Here is a 15,127-nt window from a genome sequence, read left to right on the forward strand (position 1 = left end):
AATTGTTTTGAAGTCTTTCCAATTCTTTAATATTATGATTCTTAATCTTGGATTTTACTTTAAAAAGTATTGTCAACCTCTCTAAATTTTCTATGTACAGGAGACTGTAAATAAATAAGATCTTTTTTCATACCCTTGATGTTGGGCCGATTTCCTGTTTGATTATGTGTACATTCACCAAGGAACATCATCTTCATCATCATCATCACCATCGTTCTTCCCTGGTCCTGCTTTGTTGCTCCCTGTCGGCTGTGCCCTCCGCCAGTGTTCAGGTTCGCCAATTTAACCCATTCATTTCTATTTACTCGTGACCGTATGATCTGCCAGCCAAGCTTGGCTTATTCGGTTGCTTCGCCTGTGTCTGCTGCAGTTTCGAGTGAGTCAGCATGATCCTCCTGCCCTGCCTGCTCGTGCTCGCCGCCGTCTTCCCGCAAGGTAAGAACAGCCCTGTTCTTGCAGAGCATTTTCGGGGAGGGGGGGAGGGGGTGAGGGAGACGAGGCTGCGAGCTCGCTTGTGCAAGGCGCGCTGCGGCACGGACGGGAAGCCCAGCTTCCATCTTATGCTCTCGCAGGAATGTGCGGTATCCTCGTGACCAGTGCACTGGACGCACTTCCTTTTGTGAACGAGCATTGTTATTAGTTTGGGAGTACCTTAGGAGCGCACAATGTCCGTCCGCGTCCGTGCGCATAGCATTTACGATCGCAAAAAATCACACAGGCACCGGTGTCTGGTAGACCATGAGGGAAACTTAAGCGCAAACTGACACAGGGACGAGAAAGGGAAACGACACCGGCGCTTAATGAGGGCGCTCGTCCTCCTGTACGGCCGTAGGCATGTCCGACGGTCACGCGTGTCGGATTGTTGGGTCTTGCATGGTATATGTGTGCTTTCGATTTTAATAAATCTTTCAGTTGATAGTAAGAGCCAGTGTCGTTTCCCTTTCTCCTCCCGGTGTCAGTTTGCGCTTAAGTTTCACTCATGGAGGTTCACCAAAGAGCTCGTGTCGCCATTTTGCTTCTGGTAGACTAGACATAGTGTCAGTCGTCTTACCCATTGGGCTGCGACCGTGAGTAAGTACCCGAGAGTCAAACGGCTTACTCCCTCGCCTGTAACGGTGCGGAGTACCTTAGGACCTCCTAATGTCCGTCCGCGTCCATCCGTGCGCACGCCACCATCAAGCGAAAATCAAGCGTGCTCGCCATCAAGAAGCACATGGAGCCAACACAGCTAAATGGACGCCCGTACGATCCCGGCGGCTACCACGCGGCGAGTGGCACGAAGGTCGTGGTCCTGCTGCACAGAGACCCGCAAAGTAACACGGAGGCACCACAACGGGTGCGAATCATCCCTCCGGGCATCGCTTGCCTCGCACGGACGCCACAATTGACAGATAACCCCAAGGAAAAGATAAAGCGCAAAGAAAAGAGGTGGCAGAAGAAATCGAGAGCCCTAACAGTACTGCAACAACATCGGTGACGCTTCTTCCCTAGTCAAAGGCTGAACTGCAAGGCCAATAGTAGCCTTTCTGGCCGGGGGGGGGGGGGGGGGAGGGGGGGGGAAGGGGGGGGGGGCGTGTGTTGTAAATAAAGAATACGAGGGGGCAGGCAGAGGGCGATATCAGGTGGGTTGGGAAGAGAAATACGGAGCGGGCTCCCACTGCCTGGCTCATAATGTGTTCCGTTGCTTCACACGAACGTGGCGTCTGGATCGAGATTTCCTTCTTGGATTCTCCACACCGGAGTCGCGTATCCAGGCGCGTCTCGCGCAAGTGCCTCCATTACAAGCCATCCGCGTCCAATAAACCACAGCGCGTGCATTTTGCTTGCCACACTACTTTCTGAAAACCTGCTGAACACTGTTAAATTATCAGTTCCGGTTTCGAAAAAAATCTACATGCGAAAGAAATATGAGCCATTCCCGCCGTGGTGCCAAGTGTATAAAAGTGGAGTGGCTGCTCGTCACTGGGTTTTGGAAAAACTGCCCCTTCTAGCTCAAGCGAATTGCCGAAAAACGTTTGAGGCACTGTATATTGATCAGGAAGGTCTGACCCTTCCAGAAAGGTAAAAACTTAAAAGCAAGAAAACGACTAAAGAAAAGTTGCCCTACCCTGTGTCCTGACGACGCTGACTGCCCACTGGTCGTCGGAAATCGATCGCCAAGCGATAACTGAGCTTGGAGCACTGGATATGCGTGCCATGATTGACGGGGCTCTATTTTGCTATTTTTCAGAATGTACTAAGCTTAGCAAGGTCCGTGAAGCCGGAATATACTTTCACACTAGCGCCTACGCGATTCGTACGTTGTATCTCCTACACTTCGGTGACTGCACTTCGGTTCAAGCCGGTTTGCGGGCGCGACTGACACGCTTGTTTACAAGTTGAGAGCAGAAGAAGACGTACCGATCTGTATCTGTAAATAATAACGGTCTAAAATCAACTGCAGCATCTATCGTATCAAGCGTGAAAGCAAGGTACAAGAAGCAGTTTTGGAGCATGCTGGTCCACGTGACGAGCACACATGTGCGATCGCTCTTCTTTGCTAAATTGGCGCAGTCGTTGGTGGTATTTGTGAGGGTCACGAAAAGGAAGCTTATACTCACAAGTGTTATTCAAGAAATGCCCAGCTTAGCAGCTGGGAATGTTGCAATTTTACAAGCTACAGTAGCTGTCCAAGACAAAAAGATGGTCATCCTCTGCTGGGTAGGGCTGTTTTTTTTTTTCGTTTTTTTTTTGGGGGGGGGGGGGGGAATCTGCGTGTTCCCATGGCTTAGTCTCACGAGACCGTATGCGGGAGGCACGTTACTCAGCTGGTTCGAATTACCGGAGTTTTTTTTTTATACTTTCAATTCAACGTTCGGGAACTTCATCTTTTAGCGTGATTTTGTGCGCAATCTGGATTGCTGCTCAAGCGAGTCAGCTGCCCGCGCGCAAGCATTACCGCAGACAAATGGCCGACGGTTGGCGTCAGCGCGGGGCGACGTATGCGCTGACAGCTCGCCCCCACCTCGCCGAATGGGCCAATTGTCGGGTTGGTGTCTCCGCGCCTTGGAGCGGGTTGGACGTCTCCTCTTTGACCCCGTCCATATTCGCTCTTTACTGTTTGCGGAACGAACCGTGGCGATGGAGGCACCCCACGTTGTGTCTGCCTTTGGAACAAATGTCGTCTCTAGCCTGTCTTGTTGCAGGAAGACAGGGAGGGCACCAGGAGTGTAGAGTGATTTCTAAAGAAAAAAAGAGATCGGTCATCACGTTTGTTTTTCTCTGCCCACAGGCACCCTGGGAGAGTACTACGGGGTGAAGATCGGCGCTATCCTCTCTAAAAAACACGACTTCAAAGGCGTGGTGTACGCCCCCAAAGAAAACCAACTTTTTATCAAACGGATGACGTACGACGGCAATGGTCCAGGTATCGATTATTTTCATTCTTCTTTTGACGTAACATTTCGCAGTTGTGCTCTGTGCCCGCACACAATGGCATATGATGCAGGTTCATTGTGCTTTCAACCAGCCCACCGCCATTAAGGGGCCATGCAGATAAAATCCAACTTTTTTTGTTTGAAAGAACTGGCCTTGATAACTCACTCAGCGCAGGCAAGACGTTTTTTAAGCGAAGAAACGCCAGGGATTAAAAGGATAACCAGGAAAAAATGACGAAACACAAGGAAGAGGGCACAGACTCAGGGCTGTGTCTGCTCCGTGTTTCGTCATTTTGCGCTTTGTATCCTATTAACGATGTACCAACTCGCCCAATGTTCCGTTTTACGCAGGGGGTTCTGGAAAACTTCCAAAGTTCGCGCAACCGTGACGTCACATGGGGAGGTGGGGTGTAATATGGGTCAGGGGCCCTATTCTCGACTGCATAAATTTATAGTCAGAAAAGACTTTTCTGATTGGCTTTCGATTTTGGTCACGTGCGTCCGGTTGACAAAGCGGTTGTGTGTGCTTTCATCATGTTGACGTTGTTACGAAAAGGGAAAGCCGATCTTCAGCGTTTATTCGCGCCGTGAAGAGAGCGACGCAAGGCCGTGCACAGTCGTCCAAGCGCAGTGTTCCGAACTTCTGCGCGTGCCTGCCGCATTCCCCGTGCGTGCAAAACGCGCCACTTCTTTCTCATCGTCTCTACAATCCTCATCATTGTCTATGTTGGCGGCAGATCAGAAATCCGCAACAGACGTATCATGACGTTGAATTACATTTACTGGCACCGGTTCTGAAGTTTTGCATTATTTCTCTTTATTGAAAGCGCATAATTCTTGGCCGGCAAGGAAAAACTAGACTAAATGCACCGGAAATGACAACATACCCCTGTCTTTGCTATTCAACAATTCTGCTTGTAATACACGCCCTCTCTGTGATTGGCTGAGAAAGCGTGACGTATTTGAACAGCATGGTGGGAACGATCACGTCACGCATTGGCAACTTTACCCTGCGTAAGAGTGACGTGATGTTACGTAACAGATTCAAAATGGCGGCTGCTGTTGTCTGGAAATACGGCAAAACATTTCACCGACCTTTGGCGCCATGAAATTCCCGTGAATTCGCATCAGGTGCAGTTTCGCATGACGCTCTGTTTAAAGCATGTTTTCTACCTAACGAAATAATAGTGTCGATTGCTTGAAGTCAGCGATCACGGAGCATACAAATAATGTGTAGTATTTTGCTTTTGCTAGGCAATAAATTAAAAATTTCTTGTCTAGCGTAACCGCAACATAAAGGGGCAGTACAAGCCTCTCCATGACAGAGAGAGCCCAATGCATGGCATTTGTCCACACCCCTCCTAGTAACCTGCTGGGTCACATGATCGAACTCAAGACAAAAATAATAAAGAAAAGTGACTTTTTTATTCATTACAGCGCAGATTGAAGTCGAGCTTAACGAATGAGTGAATCGGCGACATCGATACGCTCCGCGGTGATCAGGCGTAGCGCTTCGCTCCTCTAATGTGTCATATAAGCGATGGTCGCGGGCGCCTTTTTCTGTGATCAATCCACAAACTTGTAACATAGCAGCAGACGATAGCGTGGCGGCGGTGGCGGCCGGGAAGGCACAGAGATAATATACTGACTCGGGAAGGTGATAACGCAGCAAATCTTGAAGCAGAGAGCCCAACTATGTTACTATAAACGATTGAAAGAAGCAATAGATACGGTAAAAAAGATTGTGTGATGTTCTTTAGCTCAACATCCGCCTTTCGTTCGCTTTTGGATCAACGTTACTCGATCGTGTTGTAGTGTTTGACCTGCAGAAAAGTGTTTCTCTTGCCAGCCTCAGCGACCGTCTTAATTTTTATAATAGATGCCAAGGTTTTTATATCTTCTATGCGCAATATTTGATACCTTCGTTGTGACCTTTACGAGTGAAGCGTCAAATTACACTGCATGTCGTCATAGCTGTACCTGCCCAACGTAACCGATTTCTTACGTCGTGCTTACGCAAAAAAAAACGTGGCGAATTCACTGTGAAAAATTTGTACAGTCGAGAATAGGGCCGCAGCACTAAACACTAAAAACATAGTTATCGGATACTATCAAATTGAACTAGGCATATAGTTTCTTAGTAAGTATACTAGAGAGGAAACTGCACCTGGGAATCCATGTCGTCGGGAGGGGAAGGGGGGGTTATGCGAAGACCACAGCTTCTTGCTTGGTCTTGGCATGACAACCAGATTCTTCAGCGGTTGTTTTTGGAATTAAATTTACTACGCGTCTACGCGTCTAAATTTACACATCTACGAGCTACGAAATCGCCGAAATGCTCCATGTTTCTGGTAACCGTGAGCCGTGAGAGCAGCGTGCTTGGTGAAAGAGCAGGCAGTGCGTGATCGTACGTAACACTGGTCATGCCGGAGTCGAAAGAACGTATTACTGAGCGGGTAACATGCCACCGCGAAAGTTGTAGCTGACGAAACGAAAGAAACCAAATCTACTTCGACGAAGATGTCTTCGCTCACGGCTGTTTAACGCCACGTTTTCCTTTATCTTCAAATATGAACAAACTCGCTCCGCAACAAGTTTTGTTAAACTGTAACTGACGGTCGGTACACAGGTTCACCATGAAGGCGACGTTTTCATAGGCATGCTCAAAAACATTTCCAAGCTTTCAAACAAATTATCATTTGAACTAATGGTAAAATTAATAACATGAAAGTCTCTAATGAGTTTCTCCCAAATTATTGAAATTGTTAACTACCAGCTTGACCTAAGAATAGTAGGCACAGCCGTTCCAGCAAAAATACGCGTTACTTTCTTCTTCTTTAGCTAAAAAACAGCCTGTTTTATTTGCTACTGATATAATAACACACCGTCATTTCCGTTTTTGTGGCACTGTGTTGGAATCATAGAGTTTCTTAGTAAGTATACTACAGAGGAAACTGCGCCTTGTAAGCCATGTCGTCGTGGGGGTTCATGGGAAGACCCCCCTTTTTGGCTTGGGCTTGGCATGACAATTGAATTCTTAAGCAGTTTTTGGGATTTGCTTTCTTCACTATGCATTAACACGTTTACGAGCTACAAGGAAGCCGAAATCCTCCCTGTTATGGGGTAGCCGTGTTCGGTGAAACAGCAGTCATTGCGTGATCGCACCTGACGTTGCTCATGCCGCAGTCGAAGGACGCATGACTGAGCGGGTAATATGCCGCCGCGAAATTTGTAGCCGATGAAAAGAAGAAACAAAACGTACTTCGACGAAGACAACATACGACCACGGGGATACGACAGATACGGGCGCTTGTATGCGTCCTATCTTGTCATCGTGCACGACTGTTTAACGCCACGTTTTCCTTTTCCTTGTTAAACTAGCTGACGGTCGGTGCAACGGTTTACCACGAAGGCAACGTTTTAATAGGCACGCTCAAAAAACTTTCCAAACTCTTCAAGCAACCCATTATTTGCAATAATGGTAAAATTAATAAAATCAGAGTCTCTAGTGAGTTCCCCCCCCCCCCCCCTTCCCAAGTGTTAACCTTGTTCGCAACTACAACCTTGGCCTGCGGAATAGCAGGCACAACCGTTACGGCAAAAATACGCTTTACTTCCTTTTTCCTTAGTTTCAAAAAAACAGCCTGTTTTTATTTTCCACTTACATAATTGCACATTATTCTTCGCGTTTTTGTGGCACTAAAACGTTTCAGTCCAAGCCAATGATGAAATTAAGGCCCGCGCAATGTGTAATCGCGGCCCATGACGACACAGACGGCCTTGATGTGAGCCGCATAGACGCTAGCGCCAGGTTACTCTCTAGTGTATATTGTAAGAACTCTATGGTTCGAATATACTGCCATTAAAACGTTTTGATCCAAGCCAATGATGAAACTAAGGCGAGAGCATGGTATGACGGCCCATGACTACACGGACGGCCTTGATGGGAGCCGCATACACACTAGCGCTAGATTCTTCTCTAGTGTATACTGTAAGAAACTCTATGGAACTGGGTGCCGGAATCGGCCAGTCATGTTTTCGCCCATGGCTTTGCATGGCGGCCACCTTTTCTGGCGGCCACTTAAAAAAAAAAAAAAACAACGTTCTGTGACGTTATAGAGAAATAATGTGGCTGTGTAGTCTGCTTTCTTTGATATCTCGTATTTGTCCAAAGCTTGCCATAAAACTGTTGTCACGATTATTGGGACAAAGATGCCTTTTCAACGAACCGAAATTCTATTTTGTTTCATGATGATCATCATCCCATTTAAGGCCACTGCAGCAGAGTGAAGTAAAATAACTGTAAGTCGCCTGACCTCGTTCGAACCGCGGTCAGTGTGACTAACGGTCGCTTCTCGCACGCGCAAGCGGGTCACTCAGTTCTGTATGCACCCTTCTATGCTGCTTGTTGTTACGTTTCCCCCTTTTTCCCTCCTTACACTCGCTTTAACTTTACCCTAGCTGCTACCGCACAGGAATGAAAGCGCCCAGGCGACAATTTACCCTTATCTCGTCCTTCTCGCGCTTGTGTGAGGCGGATGATACGGCTTCGTCTCACTCGTGCCGTGTAGGACTTGCACGACGCTTTTGCAGACGTCGTGCCTTGCCATTTCTCGTTGTGCACAATTTCCTTTTTGTGGGGAGCATTTGTCGGGAGCCCTAAGACTCCTATTCTGAAGGTGGAGTCCTAGTCCAGTGATTTCTCGCAAGCTCATTGTGTTTTGACGAAGTATCTGAAACAAACAAACAAACAAACAAACAAACAACCGAACGAACCAACGTACGTGCAAACAAACAAACAAATAGAGATGGACGGACAGACAGACAGACAGACAGACAGACAGACAGACAGACAGACAGACAGACAGACAGACAGACAGACAGACAGACAGACAGACAGACAGACAGACAAACCAAAGCAAACCCCTAGGTACGCGTTCAATGTAGACGCGTATTGCGAATGATTTTCTTCAGATCATCCAAGTGCGATTGCAGAAACAATGGGCACAACGGCACAAACCATACGAGGAGACTCCTCACAGCACCGCATCCTAGGAAGCGGGCAGTTAAGGGTTACTTGCGGCATAGTGCGCTTTGATGGCTTCTCTCGTGCGGCTTCTCCTCATTTTAATGATGTAGAAACCAGAGTTGCTACATCGAAGAGCTCTGGTAGAAGCCGCTGTGTGCTTTCCCAGCGCTGACGTATTCCATCTGTGCTTACGTGCAGCGGCTCACTTCTGGGCTGGCAACGGCTACGAGCCCAAAAAGAAAACCGGAACGCAAATAAACGACGAGAACGGCAGGTAAGGCCCCTTTCTAAAGTGGAGCATACACTACCACATTTAATGCAGTCGAGTTGGCTCCTCTCACAAAGACTCAGAGCACTGAAGAAATGGGGGGCAGGGCTCTACTGCGGCATTTGGTTGACAGCGGAAAAATCAGTCACATACTGCAATGTATCGACAGCCTCTTCTCGCGCAGATTACAAATTAAGGTCAAGGGCAGAAAAAAATTGCAAATTGTGATATCAAGAAATGCCTTTCGGGATGAATTCAAACAAGCATGGTAGAGGCGTATTGCCTCTACCATGCATGTTTCTGTCTTTTAGTCTTGCTTAACCTTCATTTTGAAAGCATCATGCCCCCGCCTTGACCTCTTTGCATTTGGGTGTCAGTTCAAACGAAATTTTATCCTTATCACGGGCGAAAGTTCATAAAACAATTCCTTTTAATTATTATGCTGTGTCGTCGCAATTCCGCTGGGGGCCCGTGGGGCTTGCGTTAGCTGGGCGTCAAATTCATGGATTTATTTATTTGTGTAACGCTGCCCACCTTCGAAACAAGGTCATTTATTTCCCCATTCGTCCTAAATGTTTCCGCGCGCGCGCACGAACGCGGGCAGGAAGGCCCGAAAGTTTGAAGACGGTTTTGGTACTGCTACAGCCACTGGATGCCTGAGAAATGTTTTCTTTATCGGTTGTTTGGTCTCGTGTCTCGTACGAGATGGCGTGGGGAGCAGTGCACACGGCGCCGTCGCGATCTTTTTCGCCTCTTCATTCTTTCCGCCTGCAGTGACAAGGTCCTGGGCAAGTACCAGAGTTCCGACGTGCTCCTCACGCTTCCGAAGAACATCAAAGACTACGATTACTTCGGCATCTTGTGCGTCGCAGCCGACGTGAGCCCTTTCCCCGCCTAAGTATCCCCTGTCGCGCACGCATTCACAGACCGAATAACACCGTCTTATGAGCTGCTATACTAACATCTGCACCCGACAATGGGCCCTCCAAGCTGGAACCATCGTCAGTGCCGGATAAGGAAATTTAGGGGCCTGGGGATGAATCGTTCCTTAATGTCCTAATGCCGACGACAGTGATGATGAAGATGATGATGATGATTACTGGCTTGAAACGCTGAATTTTTCGAAGCTCTCGTGCTATGCTTGATGATCAGTGACAAAATATACATGATTTATATGGGATTAGAAAAAACAATTTCTTGGTTTCATTTCTAATACTATTTTGGGTAATTGACGGGTAGATTGGTCTGTTTTACCGTTGGCGCACACACTAAACTATTTTACACCCTTTTAGCCAAAAAAGGTGCAGCATAAGTGAAAAAAGGGTGTAGGGAGGCCCTTACACCCCTTTTTTTGAATCTCAACTCCCTTTTTGTGTGAAAAAAATATGGTGTTGATCAACTTCAACACCCTCTGTTTTTCTTATGGTGTTGAAAGGGTGTGGAAAAGGTGTTCAACTGTTCATTGAATAAGGCCATGCTTGGATGCATAATAGCACTGTAAAAAACAAGACATCCCCTCATATACTTCTCTACTCAAAATAAATTTTCAAACACACACAAAAAAAATAATCGCTAGTATGCAATGATCGGTCGTTTCCATATGCGGTATACCTCATGCCCCAAGTTTAGCTTTGGCACGTGAAACACCAATTGGAACCTTCAAAATTAAAAAAAAGACGATAGTCGTGTGGCGAAAAAGATGTTTACCGACTGCAACACGCCTGGCGTTGTTTAGGGTGTTGAAAGTGCGTGAAATAGGTATTCAGTTGCAAAAAAAAGAGCAACGGAACTGGGAGTCGACCTAGGTTCTTCCGGTGTTGCTAAGTTTTGTTATGTTTGCTAAGCTTTGCAATGTTCTTGCTAAGCTAGAATGACCGCTGAAGGTTGAGCCAAAGTTTAACCGGATTTTACAAGGCTGTTCCAGTGTGCCCCCCCCCTCCCACTGCCAGGGGATCCAAGGGGGAAACAAGCTAGGTCGACCCCCAGCTATGCTGTTTCTCCAGCCATGCGCCATTATTGCAAGCTGCACCAATTTTTTTGCCTTTTAGAATCCAAAAAAGACTAGTACCTTTGAAATGGTATAGTCAGAGGTGCGCATACACATACGACCCTTGTGCTCGCACTCTGACAAGCTCGAAAGCCGACTTCACTCTTATAACACCCTATGTGCGGTGGTGCACCCTTTACAGGTGCCTCAGTTCTTTTTCTTTGTATTTTTGCTAACGCCACTAACACTAGCTCAAGCTTAAACAGCATCACTGGTAATAAATTATGCCAATTCATATTGCCTTAAACATCGTGAGGTACAAAACACCTCCCGCTTGTAGAAAATGTTCAGTCCACTCGTGTAAACTGGTAAAAAATGCCTCCAAAGTTGGAGGTCTCTTCCCCTTTTTTCTTAGTTGGCGATGTTATCTTACAGCCCTTTTCTTACACTTTTTTGTTTACGCCCCTTTTCGTAGTTTCGAACACCCTAATTTGTAGCTTTAGACCCTTCTGCGAAAAAGGATATTGAAATAATGAACACCCTTTTTGAAGGGTGTTGAGGTGTCGGGGAAGATTTGTTTGGTACTTAATAAAAGTTTATAAGTTATGGAACAGAAAAACTACTACGTGATTAAAAAGTTTTTGAAAATTCGCGTGTTGATTTGTATATTCTCATAGTAAAATCTGTAGTTCAAAATTAACGCTAAAATATCTGTTTTTTGCGACAAGCCCACCGATTCGATGAGGGGGGGGCTTTCCTCTGCTGGATATAAAAGCAAGACGGGCACATGTATTACTAAGTGAGTATGCACTACCTGTACCGCTTGCTCCCTGTACAGCTTGTACTCCGTGTACTCCCTGTAGCGGTCCTAAGGTACTCCGCACCGTTAGAGGCGAGGGAGTAAGCCGTTTGACTCTAGGGTACTAACTTACGGTCGTAGCACAATGGGAAAGGCGACTGACACTACTCTGTTTGGTCTACCAGACACAGCCTCGAATCCTGCGGGTGCCTGTGGGATTTTTTTATTGTAAATGCTATGCGCGCGGACGCGGACGCACCTTTTGCGGTCCTAGGTTACTCCGCACCTAAAACCTAAAAACACACAGCCTGTGCAGAGCTGCCTTCAAACACGTGGCCTCGAAGGCCGCTAAAGTTAGCACTTTTAACACCTTGTGCTGGTATGGCAAAACGAACTAGGACTACCGTCCAAGACTCGGGCCTTCTCATGAATAGACAGTCCGTTGCAACTGGACCGCATTTTAGAATTTTTGGCCTTGTTGTTCTGAAACATTTCTCCGGATTGAACACGACCGCCGCCTCCCAAACCGTGGCCGTTGCAGCTTATGGACATTTTTCCACCCGTCGCGCTGCGTCGCAACGGCCTGAACAAAATGACACCTTTAGAATTACGCAAGAAGTACTGATTAGTAGGATAGCGCATTAAACTCCGTACCTGGCACTTAAAACGAATGAAAAAGTCAGATTGAATATCTGCAAGGTCCACAAACCGTCGTTGAGTTGCTCTCCAAGATGTATAGATATCAGAATGACTACAACCAGGCGTTTATACAGTCGGAAATAACTACAGGAAGCCCGCCACAATTACCAAATAGAGCGTCCGAAGATGACAACGACAAGGCGCACGACTCTTTGCCGAATGGGTTATAAAATAGCACCGGTCAAAGATAAAAAAACCAAGCATACCTTCGAAGATACGCAGCGCATACATGTGGCTCCAATGAAACGCAGTATGCACGCCAGATACAACAAGGCCCGACGAATTGCCCGAGCATGTGCTGTATCCACAAAATTTAAAAACGACCCATATAACCGCTATTTGGACGCACCTCCCTATCCTCCTCTGTAGTATTTGTAGGTAATGGACAAGGGAAGAACTAACACCCAGAACAATCAAGACTACAGTGACCGACACTGCCGAGGGAGCCGCCTTAGCTGACACAATCACTACTACCCAGAACACAATCACCATAATCTTAGACAGCTTAGAGGAATTATCAACCGGGACGCATTCCCAAAAGAGCACTTAATATTATTCTAACATGCCTGATTGATTTTGATTTGATTGTGCGGTTTAACGCGTCAAGGCTACACCTGGGCGATGAGGCGCGCCGTAGTGGAGGGCTCCGGATTAATTTAGACCACCTGCAGGGGGTCTTTAACGTGCGTCGTAATCGCGAACACAAGGGCGTTTTCGATTTTGGCCTGCATCATAAAAATTGCGCCCACCTCCCCGCGAGGGGAACCCTGTGTAGATGCGACGCATCGTGGGGTTCACTTGGTGTTTCCGTTGGATTGATTCTGAAATCGCGTGAAACGTGTCGGGAACGCGTATGATTATTATTATGTATTGGCCAATCTTGTCAATCTCTCTAAGTGGTATGCTTGGGGCTTCGCTGTCACATCGACCTTTACTCCATCATTGTTGCTGTAAGTGGGAGCTTCTTTTCTTTTATTGCAAGTGTGAATCATTGCCCCATCATGCGTTGTATCAGTAGCTTCTTGACGTAGTTTGAATGAGTCAAGGATATAAGGCGCGTTCGTAGCATTTCATTCTGTCTCGGTTAATTCAGAGCACCATGTACCTCGCGTTCCGCCCACAGGGTCGTGGGATCGAAACCGGGCGCCGCTAACTATTAATTTTTTTATAGTGTAGGGGGAGCGGTGTGGACGAGAGAGGGGCATCGGAGAGGAGAGGGGGTGAGCGGCGGAGAGCGCAGCTCGCGCGGCGAGGAGAATAGGGGAGGGGCGGACGACAACAACGCCGACGCTGCATGGACAAGGCGAGTGAATGAGATGCAGTCGCATCTAAAACTCCTGAGCCACTGAGCCACCGCGGTTGGTAAACACGCCTGAACACTCCAGAAGTCTACATAGTCCGGGCTCTCGGCAACGAATCCCTCGAGAGGAATGGGGCGGCTCACCCGCTGTCCGCACTTGCATACACACCGGGCCGTTTCCTTCGCGGGAGGATAGCCACCATTCGCACCTAACCAACAACCTCTCCCGCGCTACACGGACATCCTGGCCCACTATTGACATCAACAATGAATGCTCCCCTATCCACGACCACAACTCGCAAGATATGAAGCCACCGTCTTCTGACTAACACATATCTACACCGCAGCCCCTATGTGCCATTTATCCAACGGGAAACCAAGCCACCTGTAACTGCTGTCCATCACTAGGCACCCTATACCATAAGGTACGGGAGTGCCAGAAAACGCCCATCCCAATCTCCAATCCCTGCATTCAACAGTAGACGGCGCGGTTAAATAAATAAATAAACGTGCGTTATTTCGTGCACTCCTCGGACTACGCCCCGGTCAAAGCATATTGTCGTGCACGTTGAGGCTCGGCACCTCGGCTTCGCTGGTCATGCTTCTTCACAGAGTGCAAGGGAACCGAATCTTTGCCTGTGGTTCCGTTGGTGCAGGTAAACTTTGGGCACGTCGTCATTCCAAGGTCTTTCCGGCCCCCGGCTGCGCAAAAGCTTCCCGCAAAGCTGGGGAACACCGTAGAGGGCGTCTCCTCCGGCGACATTACGCTGAATGACAGTGCCACAATCGAAATAAAAAACTTCAGCTACAGTGTGGAAACGAGGGGTAAGCGTGGATTTACTTTTTTCTAAATGTTCAAGAAATCAGGCTTCGGCATCTAAATGTACCTTCTGTGCGGTACATGCTATCCCCAATTTCTTTCATCTAATTTAGTCTTGTCCACCATTCTCAAGTGGCAGAGAGCAACTCCTAGAGTTCCAGGCGGCCCTGCAATCACTAACTGAGCACTTGCAGCTTATTAGAGACGATCCACGCACCCTTGAAAGTGTAGAAAACTTTGCTGTACAAAGTGGTCTGTACAGAGTTGTATAGTGGCTGACTGACTCCCACCCTTTTTTCAAGTGTTCGTGCTTGCGACTGTACTCGTGTGAACCTCGTGTGAACAGTGCGAACAGTGCTCCACGTGCCAACGACCAGTGCCTATGTGAAAACTCAAACCGTGCCTGCAGCTAACCAGAAGAGGAACTCTAAACGATTACAACGCCATGTGATCATTATTTGCAATACGGGTCTTCCCTCTTCCTTTTCCCCCCAACCCCCACCAGGGCCTCTTCCTAAATACAGGTCATTCATTCATTCATTTCTTCTACGCGTCCTTAGTCGTTGGCATGACACGATTCCTTGCTCGACGTGAGGGAAGTAATCACTGACGCTCAAGGTTCCCCCAGAGCAGTGGCGTAGCCAGGATTATATTTCGGGTTGTTGGAGGAATCTTCCCCAGCCGCTCCCCCTCCTCCACCTCCGCCTCCTCCTCCACCTTTTCCTCCTCCTCTAACATCCCTCTACCATGTGTTCACGCCCAAGACTCAATCGTTGCTTTCGGGTCTGTTCGCGTGGATCTACCACTCC

At 47.7% G+C, this 15,127-nt stretch overlaps 1 protein-coding gene across 1 annotated transcript in view; it reads left to right on the top strand.

Annotated features, from left to right (window-relative positions):
• The first annotated feature begins 386 nt into the window (after nt 1-386).
• LOC144148613 (protein Skeletor, isoforms B/C-like) overlaps nt 387-15,127 on the top strand; it is a 42,545-nt gene continuing 27,804 nt past the window's right edge. Inside the window, exons 1-5 of the mRNA XM_077680123.1 lie at nt 387-435; nt 3,272-3,406; nt 8,644-8,719; nt 9,488-9,590; nt 14,155-14,323. Of these exons, the coding sequence (XP_077536249.1) occupies nt 387-435; nt 3,272-3,406; nt 8,644-8,719; nt 9,488-9,590; nt 14,155-14,323 (532 nt within the window). The remainder of the gene's footprint in view (nt 436-3,271; nt 3,407-8,643; nt 8,720-9,487; nt 9,591-14,154; nt 14,324-15,127) is intronic.

Source organism: Haemaphysalis longicornis, unplaced genomic scaffold (assembly GCF_048455015.1).
Source record: "Haemaphysalis longicornis isolate Haplotype H1 unplaced genomic scaffold, Haemaphysalis longicornis Haplotype H1 scaffold_8, whole genome shotgun sequence".
NCBI classification, from domain to species: Eukaryota; Metazoa; Arthropoda; class Arachnida; order Ixodida; family Ixodidae; genus Haemaphysalis; species Haemaphysalis longicornis.